At 40.9% G+C, this 20,785-nt stretch overlaps 1 protein-coding gene across 1 annotated transcript; it reads right to left on the bottom strand.

The window, feature by feature from the left end:
* Positions 1–4,936: 4,936 nt before the first annotated feature.
* Positions 4,937–20,364, bottom strand: LOC117507452 (transcriptional repressor scratch 1-like). The gene is made up of 2 exons (XM_034167324.1): positions 20,088–20,364; positions 4,937–6,258 (listed from the first exon to the last, which is right to left on the bottom strand). Exons 1-2 carry the CDS (start codon positions 20,236–20,238, stop codon positions 5,435–5,437), a joined length of 975 nt encoding a protein of 324 aa, XP_034023215.1. The 5' UTR covers positions 20,239–20,364; the 3' UTR covers positions 4,937–5,434.
* Positions 20,365–20,785: the final 421 nt, after the last annotated feature.

Consider the following 20,785-nt stretch of genomic DNA (forward strand, 5'->3'; position numbering starts at 1 on the left):
GGAGAACAGCGACAGGTGTGGTGATTATGAATCAGCTGTGAGGTACGCCCACAAGCACACAGAAACAGACAGAGTGAAACATCAAAGTACAAAGAACCTGGAGCCAGTATAACCAAACCTAGATGAATACCTAATGCAAAACTAGTGGAAAGAAACTAAAGCAGAACTAAAAAAAATACCTAAAGGATAAAACAAGGGGAAAATGACCACAAAACCCTCAGAAACAACAACAATGAACACAAGAAACAGAAGACAAGGACAATACGATGAGAAGATGACGACAAATGGTAGATCACAACGGTTTTCTCATTTAATCCATATTTTTAAAAGGATAGACAGTGGCACAAACAACAAAGATTTGCACCATAGCTGTATGTTATGCCACTTAATGCAGGCAATATCAAGCAGCGCAGAGCAGGTTTTTGGTCACTTTACCTATGTTTTATAGTTTTCGCATGTTTTGAGTTCAGCTTTAGTTTTCTGGCACTGATCTTTGGTTGAGTTTTGTTTAATGCATAGCTTTTTAAGTATCTTATTTTGGGTTTAAGTTATACTCACCCAGAGTTCCTTGTTTCACTTTGTCTGTCTGTTTGTAGGCGTGGCCCTGTCACTCTGCGTTCTTCACAGCCGTTCCACATCACAATCACACCTTTTACTTGTCTCCACATTACTCATCTCCTCACCACTATTCAAGTTCATCAGTGTTCCCCCTTTAGTTGCTGGTTTTGTCATGTATTCTGGGTCCTGCTGTTCATTCTCCTCATCCTGCATTTTGTGTATTTTTCAACTGCTCCCCGACCCAGTGTTCCTCTGCTGGTTCTTCGCCCACAATGCAACATTTTGGCTGCTCCTTGTTTTTGGATTGGACTGCTATTTTTGGTAACGATAAAACACCTATTGAAATCCTCTTAATACCTTGGAAAACCTTAAGAGTGTCCATGATGAAACTGGATACTCCAACATTATACCGTGGTCTTATTTTACACATAGTGAGACCTTCAAAAATGTTCTAAAATGTGTTTTGTTTGTTTTTTGTGAACTTCGTCAGTTAGGTGAATTGGAAACTTTGTTATTGCCCGTCTCCTTGCAAAAGAGATCTTAATCTCAATATGACTAACCTGGTTGAATAAAGGTTCAATTACATACTTTGGAAATCTCTATCATTTCTCTGGCATACCAAAATTATGCTCAATTTATATAATGGGCATGCTACAGTTTTTGCATGTCACATAGCACAAGTATGGTACTTCACATCATTAATACACACGCTACATCACAATAGACCATTGTTGCACTTTGAATGTGCATGCTCAGCGGTGCATAAATCTTGCTCTACTAAACCTGATTTCCCACCTCTGCTATTGGTGTATCCAAAAAAATATTCACAGCACTTCACTTTTTCCACATTTTGTTATGTTAGAGCCTTATTCCAAAATGGAGTAAATTTATTTTTTCTCAAAGTTCTACTCACAACACCCCATAATGACAGCATGAAAAATGTTTTTTTGTGTGTTTTTGCAAAATTATTAAAAATAAAGAACTAACAAATCACGTGCACATAAATATTAACACCCTTTGCTCAATACTTTGTTGATGCACCTCTGGCAGAAATTACAGCCTCAAGTCTTCTTGAATATGATGCCACACACTTTGTGCACCTATCTTTGGGCAGTTTTGCCCATTGCTCTTTGCAGCACTTCTCAAGCTACATTAGGTTGGATGGGGAGCATCTGTGTACAGCCATTTTCAGATCTATCCAGAGATGTTCAATCAGATTCAGGTCTGGACTCTGGCTGGGCCACTCAAGAACATTCACAAAGTTGTCCTGAAGTCACTCCTTTGATATCTTGGCTGTGTGCTGAGGGGTCATTGTCCTGCTGAAAGATGAACTGTTGCCCCAGTCTGAGATCAAGAGTGCTCTGGAGCAGGCTTTCATCTAGGATGTCTCTGTACATTGTTGCATTCATCTTTCCCTCAATCCTGACTAGTCTCCCAGTTTATACCACTGAAAAACATCCTCACAGCATGAGGCTGCCACCACCATGCTTCACTGTAGGGATGGTGCCTGGTTTCCTTCAAACATGATGCCTGGCATTCATGCCAAAGAGTTCAATCTTTGTCTGATCAGGACAGAGAATTTTGTTTCTTATGGTCTGAGAGTCCTTCAGGGGCTTGGTGGATTGCTGCAGAGATGGTTGTCCATCTGAAAGGTTCTCCTCACTCCACAGAGGAATGTTGGAGGTCTAAAAGAGTGACCATCAGGTTCTTGGTCACCTCTCTGACTAAGGCCCTTCTCCCCCGATCACACAGTTTAGATGGGCGAGGGGCTCTAGGAAGAGTTCTGGTGGATCTGAACTTCTTCCATTTACGGATGATGGAGGCCACTGTGCTCAATGGGACCTTCAAAGCAGTAGAAATGTTTCTGTACCCTACAAGATTTGTGCCTCGAGACAATCCTGTCTCTGAGATCTACAGACAATTTCTTTGATGTCATGCTTGATTTGTGCTCTGACATGCACTGTCAACTGTGGGACCTTATATGAAGACAGATGTGTGCCTTTCCAAATCATGTCCAATCAACCAAATTTACCCCAGGTGGACTCCAATTAAGGTGTAGAAACATCTCAAGGATGATTAGTGGAAAGAGGATGTACCTGAGCTCAATTTTGAGCTTCATGGCAAAGGCTGTGAATACTAATGTACATGTGATTTAGTCTTAATTTTTTATTTTTAATAAATTACAAAAATCTAAAAAAAAAATGCACATTGTCATTATGGGGTATTGTGTCTACAATTTTGACAAAAAAAATAATTTGGAAAAAGTGAAGTGCTGTGAATACTTTCCAGATGCACTATACACAAAATAGATGGAACATCATTTTGCACCCCAGTTGTTTAAAACTAACTTGTCTTCTTTATGTATGCTAAATAAGCAGTTTCTGCATATAACCAAAAACAGAGGAAAAAGCACTGTACTGAGTGTAATGCTTGCTCATCTGTATGTATTCCTTTTTTAATGGCCTCATTGTCACCACCAGATCCTCTGAAATCCCATAAAGGTCAAGTGGTTTATTATAGTTGATGGACTTATTGGGTAGTTTGGTGGTCTTCCAGTTGCACTCTGGCAGAGGAATGCTCTCTACTTATTGTCCCTGTAGCTATGATATGGTATTGTCTCTGTTAAGGAGGCTGTTGTTATTGGTGTTTCTTCATATTCACATTATTGTTTATGACATCACAAAAAACCTAACCCAACAGCTTTTTGATTTTATAAGGCAACGTATGACATCACAAGTATCAATATTTTCTATTATCATAGAATAACACAAGCCTTCTTCTTGTTATTATTGTTATTAGTAGTAGTAGCAAGCTAGTCTACCTCAGTTGCTCAATGATTTCTTCATCAGGCCATTTAGCACTAAATTAGGCGGAACATTTTCCCACAGCCTAAAGCTGCTCTCACCTCCCAGTAGCAGCCTTATTATCTTTTGTGTGACCCTTCATGCAACCTCAAGATAAGATCGAGCCTTTAACCCACCCCCCATGGCATTCTCCTGCTCTTGTTCCTCGTGCACGATCGTCTTTCACCAAATCTCGACAGTGTGAGCAACAGAGACAGGTGTGAGGGTGCGTCAGTAAAAGTGCGACAAATGGCCTTAACCTCAGATTGCTCTTCATCCACCTCCTCAGTCGTCCTTCTGACCTCACTTCTAATCCCACAATCTTTAAACTCGAACGTCTCATTTTCCTTTAAGAACAATCGTGAAAACAAACAGATGTTGGTTAATCCTGCGGCTTTACACAGCGATGTCATCATTTCTCCCAGGATTCCTGCCAGTCATATCAACCCCTCTGCAGTCCAGGAAGGTGATTCACATGTAATTAATTTTTATGCAAAATTTTACCACCACCTTTAAAGTCCACCAGCTACAAGTTCCTCCTGTGTCTGCCAGCTTCCTCCAGTGCCACCTGGGACTGCATGTCCAGAGTTTATGGTTCCAGAGAAATCTACAAGTTGGCTATAAAACCTCTGATACAAGCTGATAAAAGAGGCTGTAAAAGGACACGTCTGCTTCGGCTTTATTGATTCTCACACTGACAGAGGTCTTATCCTCTGCGCTGACCTGCAGCCAAGTTCTGCACCATCGTCTAGCATTGCTTGATTCATGCACTGTGTATAGGATTAAATAAAGCAAGAGGTCAACTGATCCTGGAACATTTTAACCTGTCATATGGGAAACACTGAGAGGAATCAGGGCTTTGATTCAGCTTGAAGCTGCTGTTTAAATCCCATTAGTCCCCTATAGAAGCACGAGTGCATGTGAACATGCATGCACATATAGAGAGACATGAATTTGTGTTATGAATTATTTCAAAAATAGTCATCTCCACTCTGTACTGAGATACATTCCGATGAGGACTTGGGCTGGTCTTGACCAGCAGCCTAGTTCTCATGACTCTTGACCCAGTGCACATCCTGTGGTCACGCCGCAGACACGCACACACACACACACACACACACACACACACACACACACACACACACACACACACACACACACACACACACACACACACACACCACACTCTGCTACTAATGAACCTTCAAACCCCGATTTGGATTGCTCATAGATGATGGCTCTTTAGTTGCCTTCATTCAATCTGCCAACGCTCTCAGATGTTCTTGAACAGTTTTGAGTTAGTCTACACTTTGACTTTATATTGTTGCTCCCTCTGCTGGCTAGAAGAAGAAGTGCGCTATCATTTCCTGAGTCAGATCCTCTGCAGGATCCGGTTCAGACAGTCCTACAGTGGCATGTTCAGGGGCGTTTTTTATTTAACTTCAAAAATCACACCTGAATTTTTTCTTAAAATTTGCAGTTAGAAATTAACGCTGACTGAGTTCAATTCATCATTGACAAATAAATGAGTAAAAGCAGGGTTTTTTTTTATTTTCAATATTTTTTATTGCCATCACAAAAAGAATTAGAAACTGGATCAGAACTTTTTTTTTGACACATTGAATTCATGACTCTAATAAATGTTAAATAAGCAATTATGTCAACCAATAAATAATCTTCACATGTCAAATAAATAGTAAATAAATTAATAAATAGGCAATTACAATGACAATATTTATGAACATGAATAAAGAGCTTGTTGGCATAAAAATAATACTGACACAAATTATTGCAATCAAAAGTATAAAAAGAAATACAAAAAGTTCTCATTTTGTGATCAGTGCTGACATTTTTAAGAATTGTTACATAATTCCTGAATCATTTTCAGTGAGGTTATTGCTCGTAACAAAAGGCAGGATGAGAGGATGCATGCACGAGGAGACGAGTCTGAGAAATGGAAGCTTTTTTCTCTGACATTGCTGAGTTCCTTGTATTAAAAAAGCAAACGTGTGCAGTGAGGAAGCGTCTTCCAGCTAGTCCTCCGGACTGCAGTCGTCCTCTGCTCGCTGCCCTTTGAAGCAGGCCGCCTCGTAGTGCTTGTTCAGGTAAGACTTGAGCGCGAAGCTTTTGTGGCAGCGCTTGCAGGAGAAGTGCTTGAAGGCCGAATGTGTTTGCATGTGAGCGCGCAGGTTGGAGCGGTCAGCAAAGGCTTTGCCACAGTGGGCACAGGCGAAGGGTTTCTCCCCAGTGTGGGACCTCATGTGGCCCTGCAGCAGCCAGGGTCGACTGAAGGCTTTGCCGCACACCTTGCACTTGTGCTTCAGGTTGTGGGTCAGCATGTGCATGGCCATCGCCGGCATGGACACGTAGACCTTATGGCAGGTGGGACACTTCCGAGCCTGCTGGCTGTCCAGACTGCGATGAGTCTGCTTGTGTCTGCTCAGGTTGGATGACGTGGCGTAAGACTTGCCACACTCGCCGCACATATGGCACCCCTTGGATTTCCCTTTGATGGGGCTAAAGCCAACTTCTTCGCTGCTGTCTGACTGGTCGTCTCCATTGTGGGAATACCTGCGGTTGGCCCTCTGGCGAGAGCGCCCATCAGAGATGAGGAAGCTGCAGCTCTCTGACTCAGGGCTCGTTGGGGCGCTAATATCAGACCCCACTGTCACACAGGAGACGGGGCTGTCTGGATGCTCCATGTCGTGGTCAGAGAAGTCTTCACCACTGCTGCTCCCCACACAGCCGGTGGAATACAGGGGCCCTGTGGAGAGCCTGGTCTTCCTCTGCTGAGAGTTCGGGTCCTCATTGTTGCTGTTTTGCAGTAATGAGGGGATGACGTAATCGTGGATGTATCCTGGGAAGGAAAAGAGACATTTAAAGTTGTCATATGGTGCAAAATAAGATTTTATCAACTTCTTCTGGAGAGGAACACATCAAGCCAAGGAAGAACTGATTCAGTTGTGGTGCAGATCTGGATCAAAGGACATGTCTTGTTTGATCTTTGTTGGTTTATCCTGATCCTGTCTGAGTGTTGATCATGACTTCTGTGGTCCTAATCAAAGTGTGGATCCTGCCTTTGATTATTTATGTTTCAACTTTGATCTTGATTCATTTGATCCTTATCAAGGAGAGGATCCTCCTTTTGATGTTTTTTTTTTTTATCCTGATTCAACTTTCATTTTGATTCCGTCTGTCTGTCATTAATTTTACACTAGGTAACAGCAAATAACGGTACCTTAGAGTAACATAAGGGCCCTAAAGTAGCAATAACAAATCTCAGTTACTGTAACGGGATCTGAATCTGGATGAAGGGAACATGCCTGTGACTTTGAGGTTTGAACCTGATTCCTCTTATTTTGTTTATCTTTGAACTTTTAGAATTTTAATCTTGAAAATAGGGTCAAAGCAATAAAATCTAAGTACAGCAACAATAATAAAAGGATCTTGGTCTGCCCCTTGATCCTGATTACAAGATCAAAGCAAGAAAGACATCTCTTTCAAAGTTCAAAGATTAATGATCAGCAATCAGGATCAAACATGATTGATCACAATGAAAGATCAAGGTCACTGAACAGAATCAAAGGTCACCAATTAGGAAGTTCAGAATCATCTTTGCTCTAAAAATCTTTGAGAAGACATCACAGACATATGTACACAGAAGACTGTTTAACTTTCTGAATGTTCTTGTAGCTACAAATACGTAAGTGTTTCATGCTAAGCATCCTAAAATTCCCACATTCCTTTGTCTTTGCATGCAGCAATACCGCTGCTGTAACCTATATTTAGATCTGAAATAGCTTGTTTTAGAATTCTATGATGTGTGTTACGGATGTCCATGGGTCTGATCTTTCACCCAGTGGAAAGTGATGCAGTGATGCATGATATACCAAAAGTGTTATTGCTAAGTACCATCCAATGCAGTTTTCATTTTCACGCACAGCTCTTGAAGCCTCTATTTCACAATACAACTTGCACTCATGTGGGCGTGTTGGTCTACAAATGAGGTGTGGTCAGGTGCAGAGTTGTTACGTTGATATCATCTGTCACCAAAAGCATCTGCAACCTAAACCACCAAAAACACTTTGACACACCTTACATATACAAGTTGCCATCACTCGTACACTCTGTACACAGTGACGTACATTATCCCACAGGACCATAAAACAGAATCAAACACGCTCATCTCCTCTGTGCATGCATCCTCCAATCCTGTCTTTTGAAACGACCAATAACGACAGGGAAAAAACAAACTTTAAGAATTCAGGATTATACCATATTTTAGTAATGTTTTTCTCCTACTTGCAACTACAGCTGTGCTCAGGAGATCTGGTCATTGAACATGAATGAAAACATAGATGCTGATTTCACTGAGATGTGAAGCAATGTGCCCTTTGATTAAAAAAAAAAAAAGACTCTAAAAATGCACAGAACAGAGAAACAAAGCGCATATCTGCACGTCAAAGTGCACATCACTAACAGTGCCATGAAAGTGAAAGCACACCTCCAAATCAGAAAAAAAACCCAGTGTACTAATTCTTACAATAACTTTGTATTCTGTTTCGTTGTAGACAGTATGAACCCAAGATATTTATTGTTTTTCTGTTCAATTTAATTTAATTTGTTAATATACATCCATTGCTGCATTTAAAGGCCTGCAACTGCAACACATTCCAAAAAGAAAAAAGGACGTTGGAACGCTAACACATTTACATTTCAGGTATTATTCTGTCCTGTTCCTCCTGCAAACACATCTAGAGGTGTGCAACAGTACGAGATCATTGTTATTGAATTTCTTTGATTCAAAATTCTCCACACATTCTATATTGAGGACAGGTCAAGACTACAGCCGGGCCAGTCCAGTATCTTTAAGTAGACCTGCTTTGAAATAAATGCAGTCAGATCTTTGGACCAAAAAATGACTTATATTTACACATAAGATCCTTCTGAATGTAGTAAAGTAAATCTGCAAACCCAGATCTGTCATTCAATGGCAAAATCTTTGTTTAAAAATGACAAATTTACAGCTAAAATTTGGCCCTCTGCAAAACTGTCAGCACATCCGGGACGTTGCCGAGACGTAAGAGAGAACCGGGACGGATATAGCAGTGTAAACTGTAATTTGTGGATTTACGTCAGTTTGCATCTCTTACAAAAGCACCATTTTATTGTCTTATACGGAAGAGTATACATTTCTTTTTGCCTGAAAATTATTTTTGGGGACTTTTTCATACGACCATTTGATTGAGTGGTGTCGCGACAGAGGCACTCCATGCAAGCCAATACTTTCTCACGGGGCAGGGCTGGGGTTGGGGTTACCGCGATGACCTGCTCGCATGCTGCGCTAGCGAGCGGGCTGGCGCAGTAAGGGTCGGGGAAGAACGTTGCGTGCTGTTGATGTCGCCGCTGCTCTGAGCTGTATCTCGCATTCATTGCAATCCCCAATTCGACGCCTGGATCAGCGGCTTCCCCCCCTCGCGGCTGTGTCATTTTAAAAATGTGTTTTTAACATTTTCAGTTTTATTTAATTTATTAAATTAAACTTTGACAGAAACATGCAAAAAATAACTTTGGTCTTACAAATATTACAATATAAATATATTTTTTGTTTATTATTCTTGTGTTCAATGCGTCTAAAACCACTGAAAATTAGTTCAAACACGGCTTGCCAAGAATGTTTTAGTGGTATAAAACCATATAGCAATGAGCCGCGATCACAAAATTTACCCAACACTAAAATGGTCTTAGCTAGAACCCTGCCCATGTGGTTATAATCAGCTGTAATTTTGATGCAGTGCTGTCTGAGGGTTCAGACATTATGGGTGTTCATTTTCGGATTGTGCCCTTGCCCTTTCTGCACTGACATTCTTCCAGATTCTTGGAATCAATTAGTGAAATATGCACTGTAGAGGGAGAAATATGCAAATTCCTTCTCATCTTCCTTTGATGAATACTGTTTTTTAAACATTTCAAAAATGTTCTCATATATTTGATGACAAACTGGAGTTTATTTGCACTACTTTACTTCTCAAAGATATTTTGTGGCTACTGTTCAAATCAAATCATGATTATAGTCACCTGTTTAAAATAACATGAGTACGAGTATATAGTTTTTTTTTATCGCATAGCTATACATTGTCATGCTTTTCCCCAACATTTTTTTATGTGCTGCAGTCCTGTAATGCATGAATGGATGCATATTAACAAATGGCACTAAACTGACCACACAAAACATGAAATATTTTGGGTTCATATGGTCTGTAATGAAACAGAAGTCAAAGTATATGTAAGAACCACTGCATCCGCCCCTTCATTTTCCATACTGTCGTAACATGTTATGATTTTCTGTTGTACATTTCCATGTACGCACGTCATGTACCATATCCTCTGCAGGAAACCACTCACTCCTGCATTTGTCTTCTGAATAGTAATATACCATGTTCACCAGCATGCCAGCTGTGAAAGGCAAGACAGATGACAATGTTGCTTGTTTTCATAATATGCCTACAAAACTACCCCTGAAAAATGCTGATGTACACTTATTTGTGTTGATATCTCCCACTGCTTACAAAGCAGAGTGCACACAAAAATGCCCCATATAGATTTATGCTGTCTGAACAGCTTTTTTTTTTTTTTTGTATTTGCCATCAAAAGCCAGCCTACCTAGAGGCACATCAACTGAGCCGGTCTGCAAACTGGCCATCCTGCCAAGAGTGCACAGAGAGGGGTGCAGCTCCTTTCCATTTAAAGTGACAGGTACCAAACAGGTTGTTTCTTACAGACCTGATATTGTTTTTAGGATTCATTATCTCACTGCCAATGTCTACACTTAAAAAAAATTAATTACAAGGGTTGTGTCCTTTTTATTTACATTTTATTGGCAATTCTTTTTTTTTCGCCCTCTGAAACAAAGAATAAGTGAACATAAGAGCTCCATTAGGAGAAAAGATGAAAACCATCCTGTTGCCTGTCATTTTAATGATCTATCACACCCTCTTTCTTCCTTTAGATTCTGGGGTATAGAACAAGTAACCCTACACAGAGGGGGTGACGTTGACAGGAAATTATGCCAACGAGAACCCTTTTGGATATATACATTAGATGCACTACAACCATCAGGTCTAAATGAGGTTTTTGACATGAGTGTGTTTATACAATTCTGAAGTATTGATTTAATCCTGAACTGTTTGTGCTTTGTTTTATGATGGCCGATGCCTGACGTGTACACAGCATGGACTTGTTCCTTTTTTTCCCTGTTTGTATGTTTCATGTCTGTCTTTCACTACATTTCCCATGATGCTCTACTGACTCAGAGTTCTTCACTACTGATTACAGGTGCCACTAATCAAGTATATTAACTCCAAGCACTGTTTGTAACATGCACTCTGCCTGATGAAGGTCTTACAGACCGAAAGCTTGCAGCTTCAGTAAAGCTATTTTGCACAGACCTGAAGTGTGCAGATTTTTTTCCTTTTTACTTATTGGGAATTCATTTAAAATAAATTGCTTTGGTTAATTAAAATAATAATAATTTCATTTAATGTGTTTTTATTAACTTACTTTTTTTTCTATTAACTACCCAATTGCAATTTTGTTGAACTTGTTGACAAAATTAATTAAAACTGCTGCTCAAATTTAGTGTATGGTGTGTTTTGGATACATAATTGTTGAAACAATTTTTAAGATATTTATCTAGCGATGCATTAACTTGCTGAAAATGTGTCTCATAACGAACTGAATAGAAAAAGAGTTTATGATACTACCATATTTTATAATATAAAGGGGTTAATGCATTCTTTCATGATTTCAGTGGGAACCAAGGCTTTGAATCGGTCCAAGGAATGAAAGTGAAAACCAGAGACAACTTTGAAACAAAACCAAAAACAGAAACTTCATGTTTTTTATTTATCCATTTAGAACAGAAATGTTTATTTTAAATATTGATAACTGTTAATATTAGTTTAATATGTTACAAATAAAATTTTCTGCTTGCATTAGCTTCACTTCCTGATTAACATCACTTTGAGCAGATGGAATCAGTTAATCAGTGAAATCACCTGGTGGAGTGGATGGTTGCAAAGAAAACCTGCACCCTCTTGGCCCTTCTGGAACAAGTTGAAGACCTCTGTTCTAAATGTTGGTATTTAGACATCAACTTCATCAATATTTGATGGACAGGTTGGCATGTAAAGAACTCCAGTTAGGCCAAACAACATGCCCAGTGTAGCCTGGCTTGTTAACTGCAGCATTAACAATAATTTATATTCATTTTTTCCAATTTTATTCATTTCTATAGCACCTTCTCACAACAAAGTCACCTCTAGGCGCTTCACACAACACAAATTCACAACAGAACAAAATGAATTAAAATAAAAAAAAGGCATAATAAAAAGTAAAAACATAAAACAATAAAAAGAAAATACAAGCCAGACATAAAGACATAATATATTAATGATAAGACAATCTAAAAAAGTGGGTGTTTAATCTTGATTTAAAAGTCTCCACTGAGTCCGACTGCCTTATAGTCGCAGGGAGATCGTTCCACAGAGCAGGGGCACGGTAAGAGAAAGCTCTATACACCACAGACTTTTTATTCACCCTAGGAACACACAAAAGTCCTGCACCTTGAGAAAGCAAGGCCCGTGCCGGTACGTAGGGCTTAACCAGGTCAGCCAGGTAGGGCAGTGACAGTCCGTGAACAATTTTTTAGATCAGCAACAGAACCTTAAAATCTGATCTGGCACAAACAGGAAGCCAATGAAGGGATGCCAGAATGGGTGTAATATGGTCAAACATTCTGCTTTGTGTCATTATAGACGACTTCAGGGTCCTATGATCCTTTGCACACATGGAGTGGCTAATATGGTGTCGCACGGAAGTTTGTTGTTTTCTTGCAGTTATCTGGAAATTAATGACCTTCTGGAATGGGAATATCAATGGCATGTAACCTAGGTGTGATTCATCTTGGGATTTGAAGAAATAAAAAAAAAAATCTATATACAGTGGTCCCTCGCTATAACGCGGTTCACCTTTCGAGGCCTCGCAGTTTCGCAGATTTTTTTAGTCCAATTTTGCATGCTTTTTTTTTTTTTTTTTTTTTACAGTGCATTGTGTTCTGCATCCTCATCAAGCAGGCCAGTTGCGGCACTGCAAAGGGAGAGTATGCGCATTGTGTTCTGCGTGTCTGTTTATAAGAATCTTCTCGCCCAGAAGAAAAAAGGGCGCCAACAACTACCCATAACTGTGTTTTTCACTCGGAAAAAGACACCTGTACCGAGGTGTCGCTCAGTGGAAAAAGACGCAACAGCGGAGCGGCGCCAGGACAAAGAGGCGTGGTCAGAGGAACTGTGAAATACTGGTCAGTCACTATTAATAATTTCTTATGTGTCCAACCGTGTAGGTTGATCATTAAAATTAAATTTGTTAGTTCTAAAATCCATCATAATTATTTATAGGAAAACATTCTATTTTTATTTCTCAAACAAATGTTTGGGTCTGAAAACAGGTTGGTCTTATTTTTCTACTCAGGTTTGAACTTTGAGAGTGTTTTACACAGGAGAGAAAAGTGAGAAAATGTTAATGCCTGTTTGAGAAAAGTGTATAAAGTGTGTAGTGAGGGGTTTTACAGCCTTAAAACGTCTATAATAATTGTAAAAAATAACGCTGACTACTTTGCAGATTTCACCTATTGCGGGCTATTTTTAGAACGTAACTCCCGTGATAAACGAGGAACCACTGTATACATTAACTTTTGTTTGCATGCCTTCAGTGATCGCATTTCATGCTGGCTTGCATTTGTTTTCCTCGTGTGTGACAAGTAGTGATGCCATTTTTGTTTTTTACAACTGCTGATTTGAACCGGAACCACTCCAAGCACTCAGAGGATGACAGGACCCTGAAAGACTCTATAGCAGTGGTGTCCAAAGTGTTCCAGAAAGGGCCGAGAGGGTGCAGGTTTTCTTTGCAGCCACTGACATCAGCAGCTGATTTCACTGGTGAACTCATCCCATCTGCCAATCGGTACAAGTCCTTTTCTCCTTCCTTACCATTCAACTTCTTGTTCAGCTTGCTAAATGTCTGTTCCTTAGCTTTTGACACTTTTCTTTTTGCCTTATGCTGCATCTTCCTGTACCCTGTCTACTTTCTTCATCGCTACGGCCATCCCAATTCTTTTTTTTTTACAACCTCTTTCTCCTTATGCTTTCCTGGACATCTTCATTCCAACACCAAATCTCATGACTTCCTTCCAATGTCCAGATGTCACATCCAGTGCCTTCCTAGCTGTCTCCCTCACCACATCTGCAGTACTTTTCTAGTTGTCCAAAATGGCTTCCCCTCCATCCAGTGCCTCTCTCACCTGCTCACTGAATTTCACACAACATTCTTCCTCCTTCAGCTTCCACCACTGGATCCTTTGTTGAGCCGTCACTCTCTTCTTCATCTCTAAAGACATCCTACAGACAACCATCTTATCCTGCCTAGCTGCACTCTCTCCTGCCACCACCTTACAGTCTCCAATTTCTTTTAGCTTGCATCTCCTACACAGAATGTAGTCCACCTGTGTGCACCTTCCTCAACTTCTATATTTTGCCCTGTGCTCCTCCCTTTTCTTAACCCCATTCAGGACTTTGGTGAGCACAATATGGAGAAAGCAATTGCCATGGGGTCCAATGGACCCCAAAAATCCTGAATAGGGTTAAAGTATGCATTCACCACAGCCACTTCCATCCTTTTTGCAAAATCAACTACTATCTGTCCTTCCACATTCCTGTCCTTGATACCATATCTACCCATTACTTCCTCATCACCTCTGTTCCTTCACCAACATCCCCACAGAATTCCGCTCTATCACCACTCTTTCATACTTGGGCACACTCTCCCCCACCTCATCTAACTCACTCCAGAAATCTTTCTCTTTCATCTCACAACCTACCTGTGGAGCATATGCACTGATGATATTCATCATCACCCCTTCAATTTCGAACTTCACACTCATAACCCTGTCAGGCACTCACTTAACCTCCAACACAATCTTAACATAATCATCCTTTAAAATGACCCCAACTGCTCATGTCTGAACAAATACTAGAGGGAAAATGTTAAGACTTTTTCTCGTGTTCTGGATATACATCTGAGCCCTGACCCTCTGATTACACTGTTTGGCGTCACAGAGGGAAGAATTAATCTAAACAAGAACAAACACCACATCCTGTCCTTCACCTCTCTTCTGGTCAAACGAGTCATCCTTCTCAAGTGGACAGACGTTTCTCCACCTACTCACGCTTAGTGGCTGACTGACATCATGTCCTGTTTAAAACGGGAGAAAATCAGATTCTCCCTTCAACAGAAAGAGGGTAAATTTGAGAAGGTTTGGGGACCGTTCTTGAAACTATTCCAGTCTCTTTGACAGCACAATTTACTTTGAGTAGTGTAGTTTCTTGGCTATTTTTATTATTAACAACCCCCTCTTTTTGTGGCAGGCATGGGGAGGGATTATTTTCTCCTTTTTTTTTTTTGTTATTGTTCTTACTGCACGTGTTATGCTTTACATTGACACTGACTTAATTTGTTAATGCCCTCACTAATGTTTCCATGCATATGTGTCATTGTAAGGGAGTTAGAGTATCTTGTCAATAGTTTTACATCCTCATTGAAGACAACTTTGGATGCTGTAGCTCCTCTGAAAAAGAGAGCTTTAAATCAGAAGTGTCTGACTCCGTGGTATAACTCACAAACTCGTAGCTTAAAGCAGATAACCCGTAAGTTGGAGAGGAAATGGCGTCTCACTAATTTAGAAGATCTTCACTTAGCCTGGAAAAAGAGTTTGTTGCTCTATAAGAAAGCCCTTCGTGAAGCTAGGACATCTTTCTACTCATCACTAATTGAAGAAAATAAGAACAACCCCAGGTTTCTTTTCAGCACTGTAGCCAGGCTGACAAAGAGTCAGAGCTCTATTGAGCTGAGTATTCCATTAACTTTAACTAGTAATGACTTAATGACTTTCTTTGCTAACAAAATTTTGACTATTAGAGAAAAAATTACTCATAACCATCCCAAAGATGTATCGTTATCTTTGGCTGCTTTCAGTGATGCCGGTATTTGGTTAGACTCTTTCTCTCCGATTGTTCTGTCTGAGTTATTTTCATTAGTTACTTCATCCAAACCATCAACATGCTTATTAGACCCCATTCCTGCCAGGCTGCTCAAGGAAGTCCTACCATTATTTAATGCTTCAATCTTAAATATGATCAATCTATCTTTGTTAGTTGGTTATGTACCACAGGCCTTTAAGGTGGCAGTAATTAAACCATTACTTAAAAAGCCATCACTTGACCCAGCTATCTTAGCTAATTATAGGCCAATCTCCAACCTTCCTTTTCTCTCAAAGATTCTTGAGAGGGTAGTTGTAAAACAGCTAACTGATCACCTGCAGAGGAATGGTCTATTTGAAGAGTTTCAGTCAGGTTTTAGAACTCATCATAGTACAGAAACAGCATTAGTGAAGGTTACAAATGATCTTCTTATGGCTTCGGACAGTGGACTTATCTCTGTGCTTGTTCTGTTGGACCTCAGTGCTGCTTTTTATACTGTTGACCATAAAATTTTATTACAGAGATTAGAGCATGTCATAGGTATTAAAGGCATTGCGCTGCGGTGGTTTGAATCATATTTGTCTAATAGATTACAGTTTGTTCATGTAAATGGGGAATCTTCTTCACAGACTAAAGTTAATTATGGAGTTCCACAAGGTTCTGTGCTAGGACCAATTTTATTCACTTTATACATGCTTCCCTTGGGCAGTATTATTAGACGGTATTGCTTAAATTTTCATTGTTACGCAGATGATACCCAGCTTTATCTATCCATGAAGCCAGAGGATACACACCAATTAGCTAAACTGCAGGATTGTCTTACAGACATAAAGACATGGATGACCTCTAATTTCCTGCTTTTAAACTCAGATAAAACTGAAGTTATTGTACTTGGCCCCACAAATCTTAGAAGCATGGTGTCTAACCAGATCGTTACTCTGGATGGCATTTCCCTGATCTCTAGTAATACTGTGAGAAATCTTGGAGTCATTTTTGATCAGGATATGTCATTCAAAGCGCATATTAAACAAATATGTAGGACTGCCTTTTTGCATTTACGCAATATCTCTAAAATCAGAAAGGTCTTGTCTCAGAGTGATGCTGAAAACTAATTCATGCATTTATTTCCTCTAGGCTGGACTATTGTAATTCATTATTATCAGGTTGTCCTAAAAGTTCCCTAAAAAGCCTTCAGTTGGTTCAGAATGCTGCAGCTAGAGTACTGACGGGGACTAGCAGGAGAGAGCATATCTCACCCGTGTTGGCCTCCCTTCATTGGCTTCCTGTTAATGCTAGAATAGAATTTAAAATTCTTCTTCTTACTTATAAGGTTTTGAATAATCAGGTCCCATCTTATCTTAGGGACCTCGTAGTACCATATTACCCCATTAGAGCGCTTCGCTCTCAGACTGCGGGCTTACTTGTAGTTCCTAGGGTTTGTAAGAGTAGAATGGGAGGCAGAGCCTTCAGCTTTCAGGCTCCTCTCCTGTGGAACCAGCTCCCAATTCAGATCAGGGAGACAGATACCCTCTCTACTTTTAAGATTAGGCTTAAAACTTTCCTTTTCGCTAAGGCTTATAGTTAGGGCTGGATCGGGTGACCCTGGACCATCCCTTGGTTATGTTGCTTTAGACGTAGACTGTGGGGGGGTTCCCATGATGCACTGTTTCTTTCTCTTTTTGCTCCGTATGCATCACTCTGCATTTAATCATTAGTGATCGATCTCTTTTTCCTGGTTCTTTCCCTCAGCCCCAACCAGTCTCAGCAGAAGACTGCCCCTCCCTGAGCCTGGTTCTGCTGGAGGTTTCTTCCTGTTAAAAGGGAGTTTTTCCTTCCCACTGCGGCCAAGTGCTTGCTCATAGGGGGTCGTTTTGACCGTTGGGGTTTTTCATAATTATTGTATGGCCTTGCCTTGCAATGTGGAGCGCCTTGGGGCAACTGTTTGTTGTAATTTGGCGCTATATAAGAAAAAAGTTGATTGATTGATTGTCATTGTCAGTATTGTTGAATTTTGATTTTGTTTCTTGTCTTTTATTTTGTTTTTTGAAAAAATTCTAATCAATAAAAAAAGATTTTGAATTTAAAATGACCCCAACACCATTTCTCTTCCTATCCACACCATGACACAACAACTTGAGCCCCCTGCCTACGCTCCTGCTCTCTTACTTCTCTTCCACTTGGTCTCTTGCACACACAATATGTCTACTTTTCTCCTCTCCATCATATCAGCCAGCTCTCTCCCTTTACCAGTCATACTGCCAACATTTAAAGTCCTGATTCTCACTTCCATCCTTCTAGTTTTCCTCTTCTCCCACTGTTTCTGGACATGTTTTCCTCCTCTTCTTCTTCTTCACCCAACAGTAGCCCGATTTCCATTGGCACCCTGTTAGCCAATGGCACCGGTGGCAGTTGTTGTTAACCCGGGCATCGACCGATCCGGTATGGAAATTTGATTTGTACTTTGCATCTTTAAATTTTTTTTCTTTCTTTTGGCTCATTTTACACCGGATGTCCATTCTGACGCAGCCCTCCTCATTTTTCCGGGCTTGGGACTGGCACTCAGAATGTATTGGCTGTACACCCCATGTGGCTGAGCCATAGGCAAAGTAAAAATAAGTATGGGAAAAAATGACTACTAAACTATTATGCTATGCTACTATGCTAATGACTACTATGCTAGCTTGTCGCTTGCAGCTGTCAGGGTTACGAAGCAACAGAGTGTAGGACAGGAAGTTAGTAACGCAATTGCAAAATGCTCCATGGCCCAAACTGTCTCATTTCAGAATGGTTGGGTTGGCCTCCATATTCTCCGAATTTCAGATCTTCATAGAATTCAGCCTTTGAAGGATGTGGCCTCTGAATTGAGACCCAGCCACAGAGAAAAATATAGCCTATATCTATACACATATTTATAATGTCCAAATGATACATATGGTGTCACTCAGTCTTACATGGAACGACAATAACTGATAATTCATTTTATTTCAAGTAGTTCAGGACTGATCATTTTAAGGTGGAACCCAAAACTGGAAACCTTTTAAATACAGCTTCTGCTCGAACTGAACTCCTTGAAAGGAATTCCGGTTTGAAGCCCTGGTGATATCCGATGTAACGGACTTGAGTCATTCTGAAATGTAGACAGGAAGTTCCTTGTATCGTAGCACCAGGTTCAGTAAGGTTTGTGAATGAAAAATTAATGTCTTTGGGTGCACAGCATTGCAGCAATCAATACTTCCACCAGCTCCAACAAGTGCCTTCCCTTTGTGGTTGAACACAAGTCAAACAAGATGTGCTGACTTTGAGAAAACAGTCAGATTGCAAGACTGTGGCTTCTGATCCATCCACCTGTCACCACATACCAACAGCAACATGTCCAGAACTGCAAGGAGAGGGGATGAACAGAGCGTCTCTGCGGTGAAATCCCCTCAATCACTAAATCATTTCAATCAGATCATTCCCCATCTGCGGCGGGTTTGAGAGTGTTCATGAGTATGGTAATGGGGACATTGAGTGACAGGTGGAGGCTGCGATTTGGCAAAGAGAAACGGGAGGGGTGTGTGTGTGACAGCGGTCCATGGTATACTGGGCTCACTACCCACCCCACCCCCTCCTCCACCTCCCCCACCTCCTCACAACACCCTGCAACACAAAGGCAACCAGACAGCTGGCATCCAAAATCCGGGGAACAAATGATTCAACTCAAACACAAGATCTGTGATGCTTGTGGAGGTGCAGGATGTGGTGGGGAGGGTGTGTGTGTGTGGGGGGGGCTACACTCAAAGTGCACATTTCTTTAGTTGATAAGCAGCACAACAACATCATCCCACACTGTTTGTCTTGCAGGCTCCCTTTCACATCCCGTCTGTGCAGGATGAAAATATACTGCCTGCAAATGTACTGCTCATGTTGCACTTTATTGAATTACCTGTAGCACTCTCTATTTTCCAGTCAATACCCATTCTCTAAAAACCCTGTTCCATCACCTCTGGCTGCTCCACATATGGATTATGTTGCTGCAATCCTACTCCCTGTGGCTATTGAACATCCTGCAGGATCAGATGGAGAAGAGAGATGGAAAGGGGGGGGGGGTCGGTCGGGAAAGGATGGGGTGGAGGGTGATGAGAGGAAAGACTCAAGGGCAACTGTACCACCTAAGGACAAAACAGTCCCGTGTGCCTATCTGTTTTCTCCTGACTCTTTTTTTTCTTTCCTTCTGTCTAATTGACCCAACAAAGGTTTTCATCAGATTTTGCTCCTCTTTTTAGTGCACTTATGCACATGTACCTCATCGTTTCTGTGCACAGTAGCATTAATCCTGGAGGCTGCTGTGTGATCTGGTTGAGTATTAAGCTGACTGAGCCGGCGTGACCTGAATTGTACTTAGCATCTGCACAAGTTCAACAACAAAAGTCCAGAGGGGTGAACATCATCTGTGAGAGATTCTGGGGGGTTCCGCAGCCGATAAGGCACCAAAGATGACGACAAAAACCATGTTTCACAAACGCTTTTGTCTTATTCTTTGTCTGTTATTGTGAATTTACCTGGAGTCATTACAACGAAATGTTTGATCCACACAAAACAGAGATCAACTCACCATTTTCACTCAAACGCACCGCCAAGTTGGTGGCCGACTCTGTGATGGCATGTGTCACGGTGTAAACCTCGTCCCACTGCTGCTGATGGTAATAGTTAGAAGAAGAGAAGTCATGAACCTTCGGCTGCTTCACCAAAAAAGAGCGCGGCATTTTGTTTGATTTTGTCCTGACAAAAACTGTTAGAAACTCATAGAGGATCAGGAAAAGCAGATTTCTGAATAAAGAACCAGAATGCAGAGCACCTCCCGTCCCCTGTGAAAAAGGCCCGTCAAGCCTCAGTGGAAGGTTTGAATAGTTAAAAAACAAAACAAAAAGCACCCAACAAAAAGCAAAACAAAACAAAGAGGTATAAGTGTGTCCTGGATCAGCCTCGGGGAAACAGAAGATGTAGAGAAAGCAAAAGAGAGTGAAAGCAAAAGGACAGGGAGGATGGAGCAGAAGACAGAAAGTGTTGAGGCAGAGAGAGAGAGAGAGAGGGAGTGAGGGAAAGAGAAAGAGAGCAGGAGAGGGAGTGATGCAGGACTCGCTGAGCTCAGCACTAACTGCAGCTTTTTATATGTAGGGCACGAGCCCCAAAGATCAGGTGGTGCTTTGGAAAGAGAGGAGCTGCTTAGCATTAATCCATCAAACATCCCCAGAGACACACATCAAATTACCACCAGCCGTCTGTGTTTCTCCATGCACGCGCGCGCGCACA

This window comes from Thalassophryne amazonica, chromosome 3 (assembly GCF_902500255.1).
Source record: "Thalassophryne amazonica chromosome 3, fThaAma1.1, whole genome shotgun sequence".
In the NCBI taxonomy this organism is placed as follows: Eukaryota; Metazoa; Chordata; class Actinopteri; order Batrachoidiformes; family Batrachoididae; genus Thalassophryne; species Thalassophryne amazonica.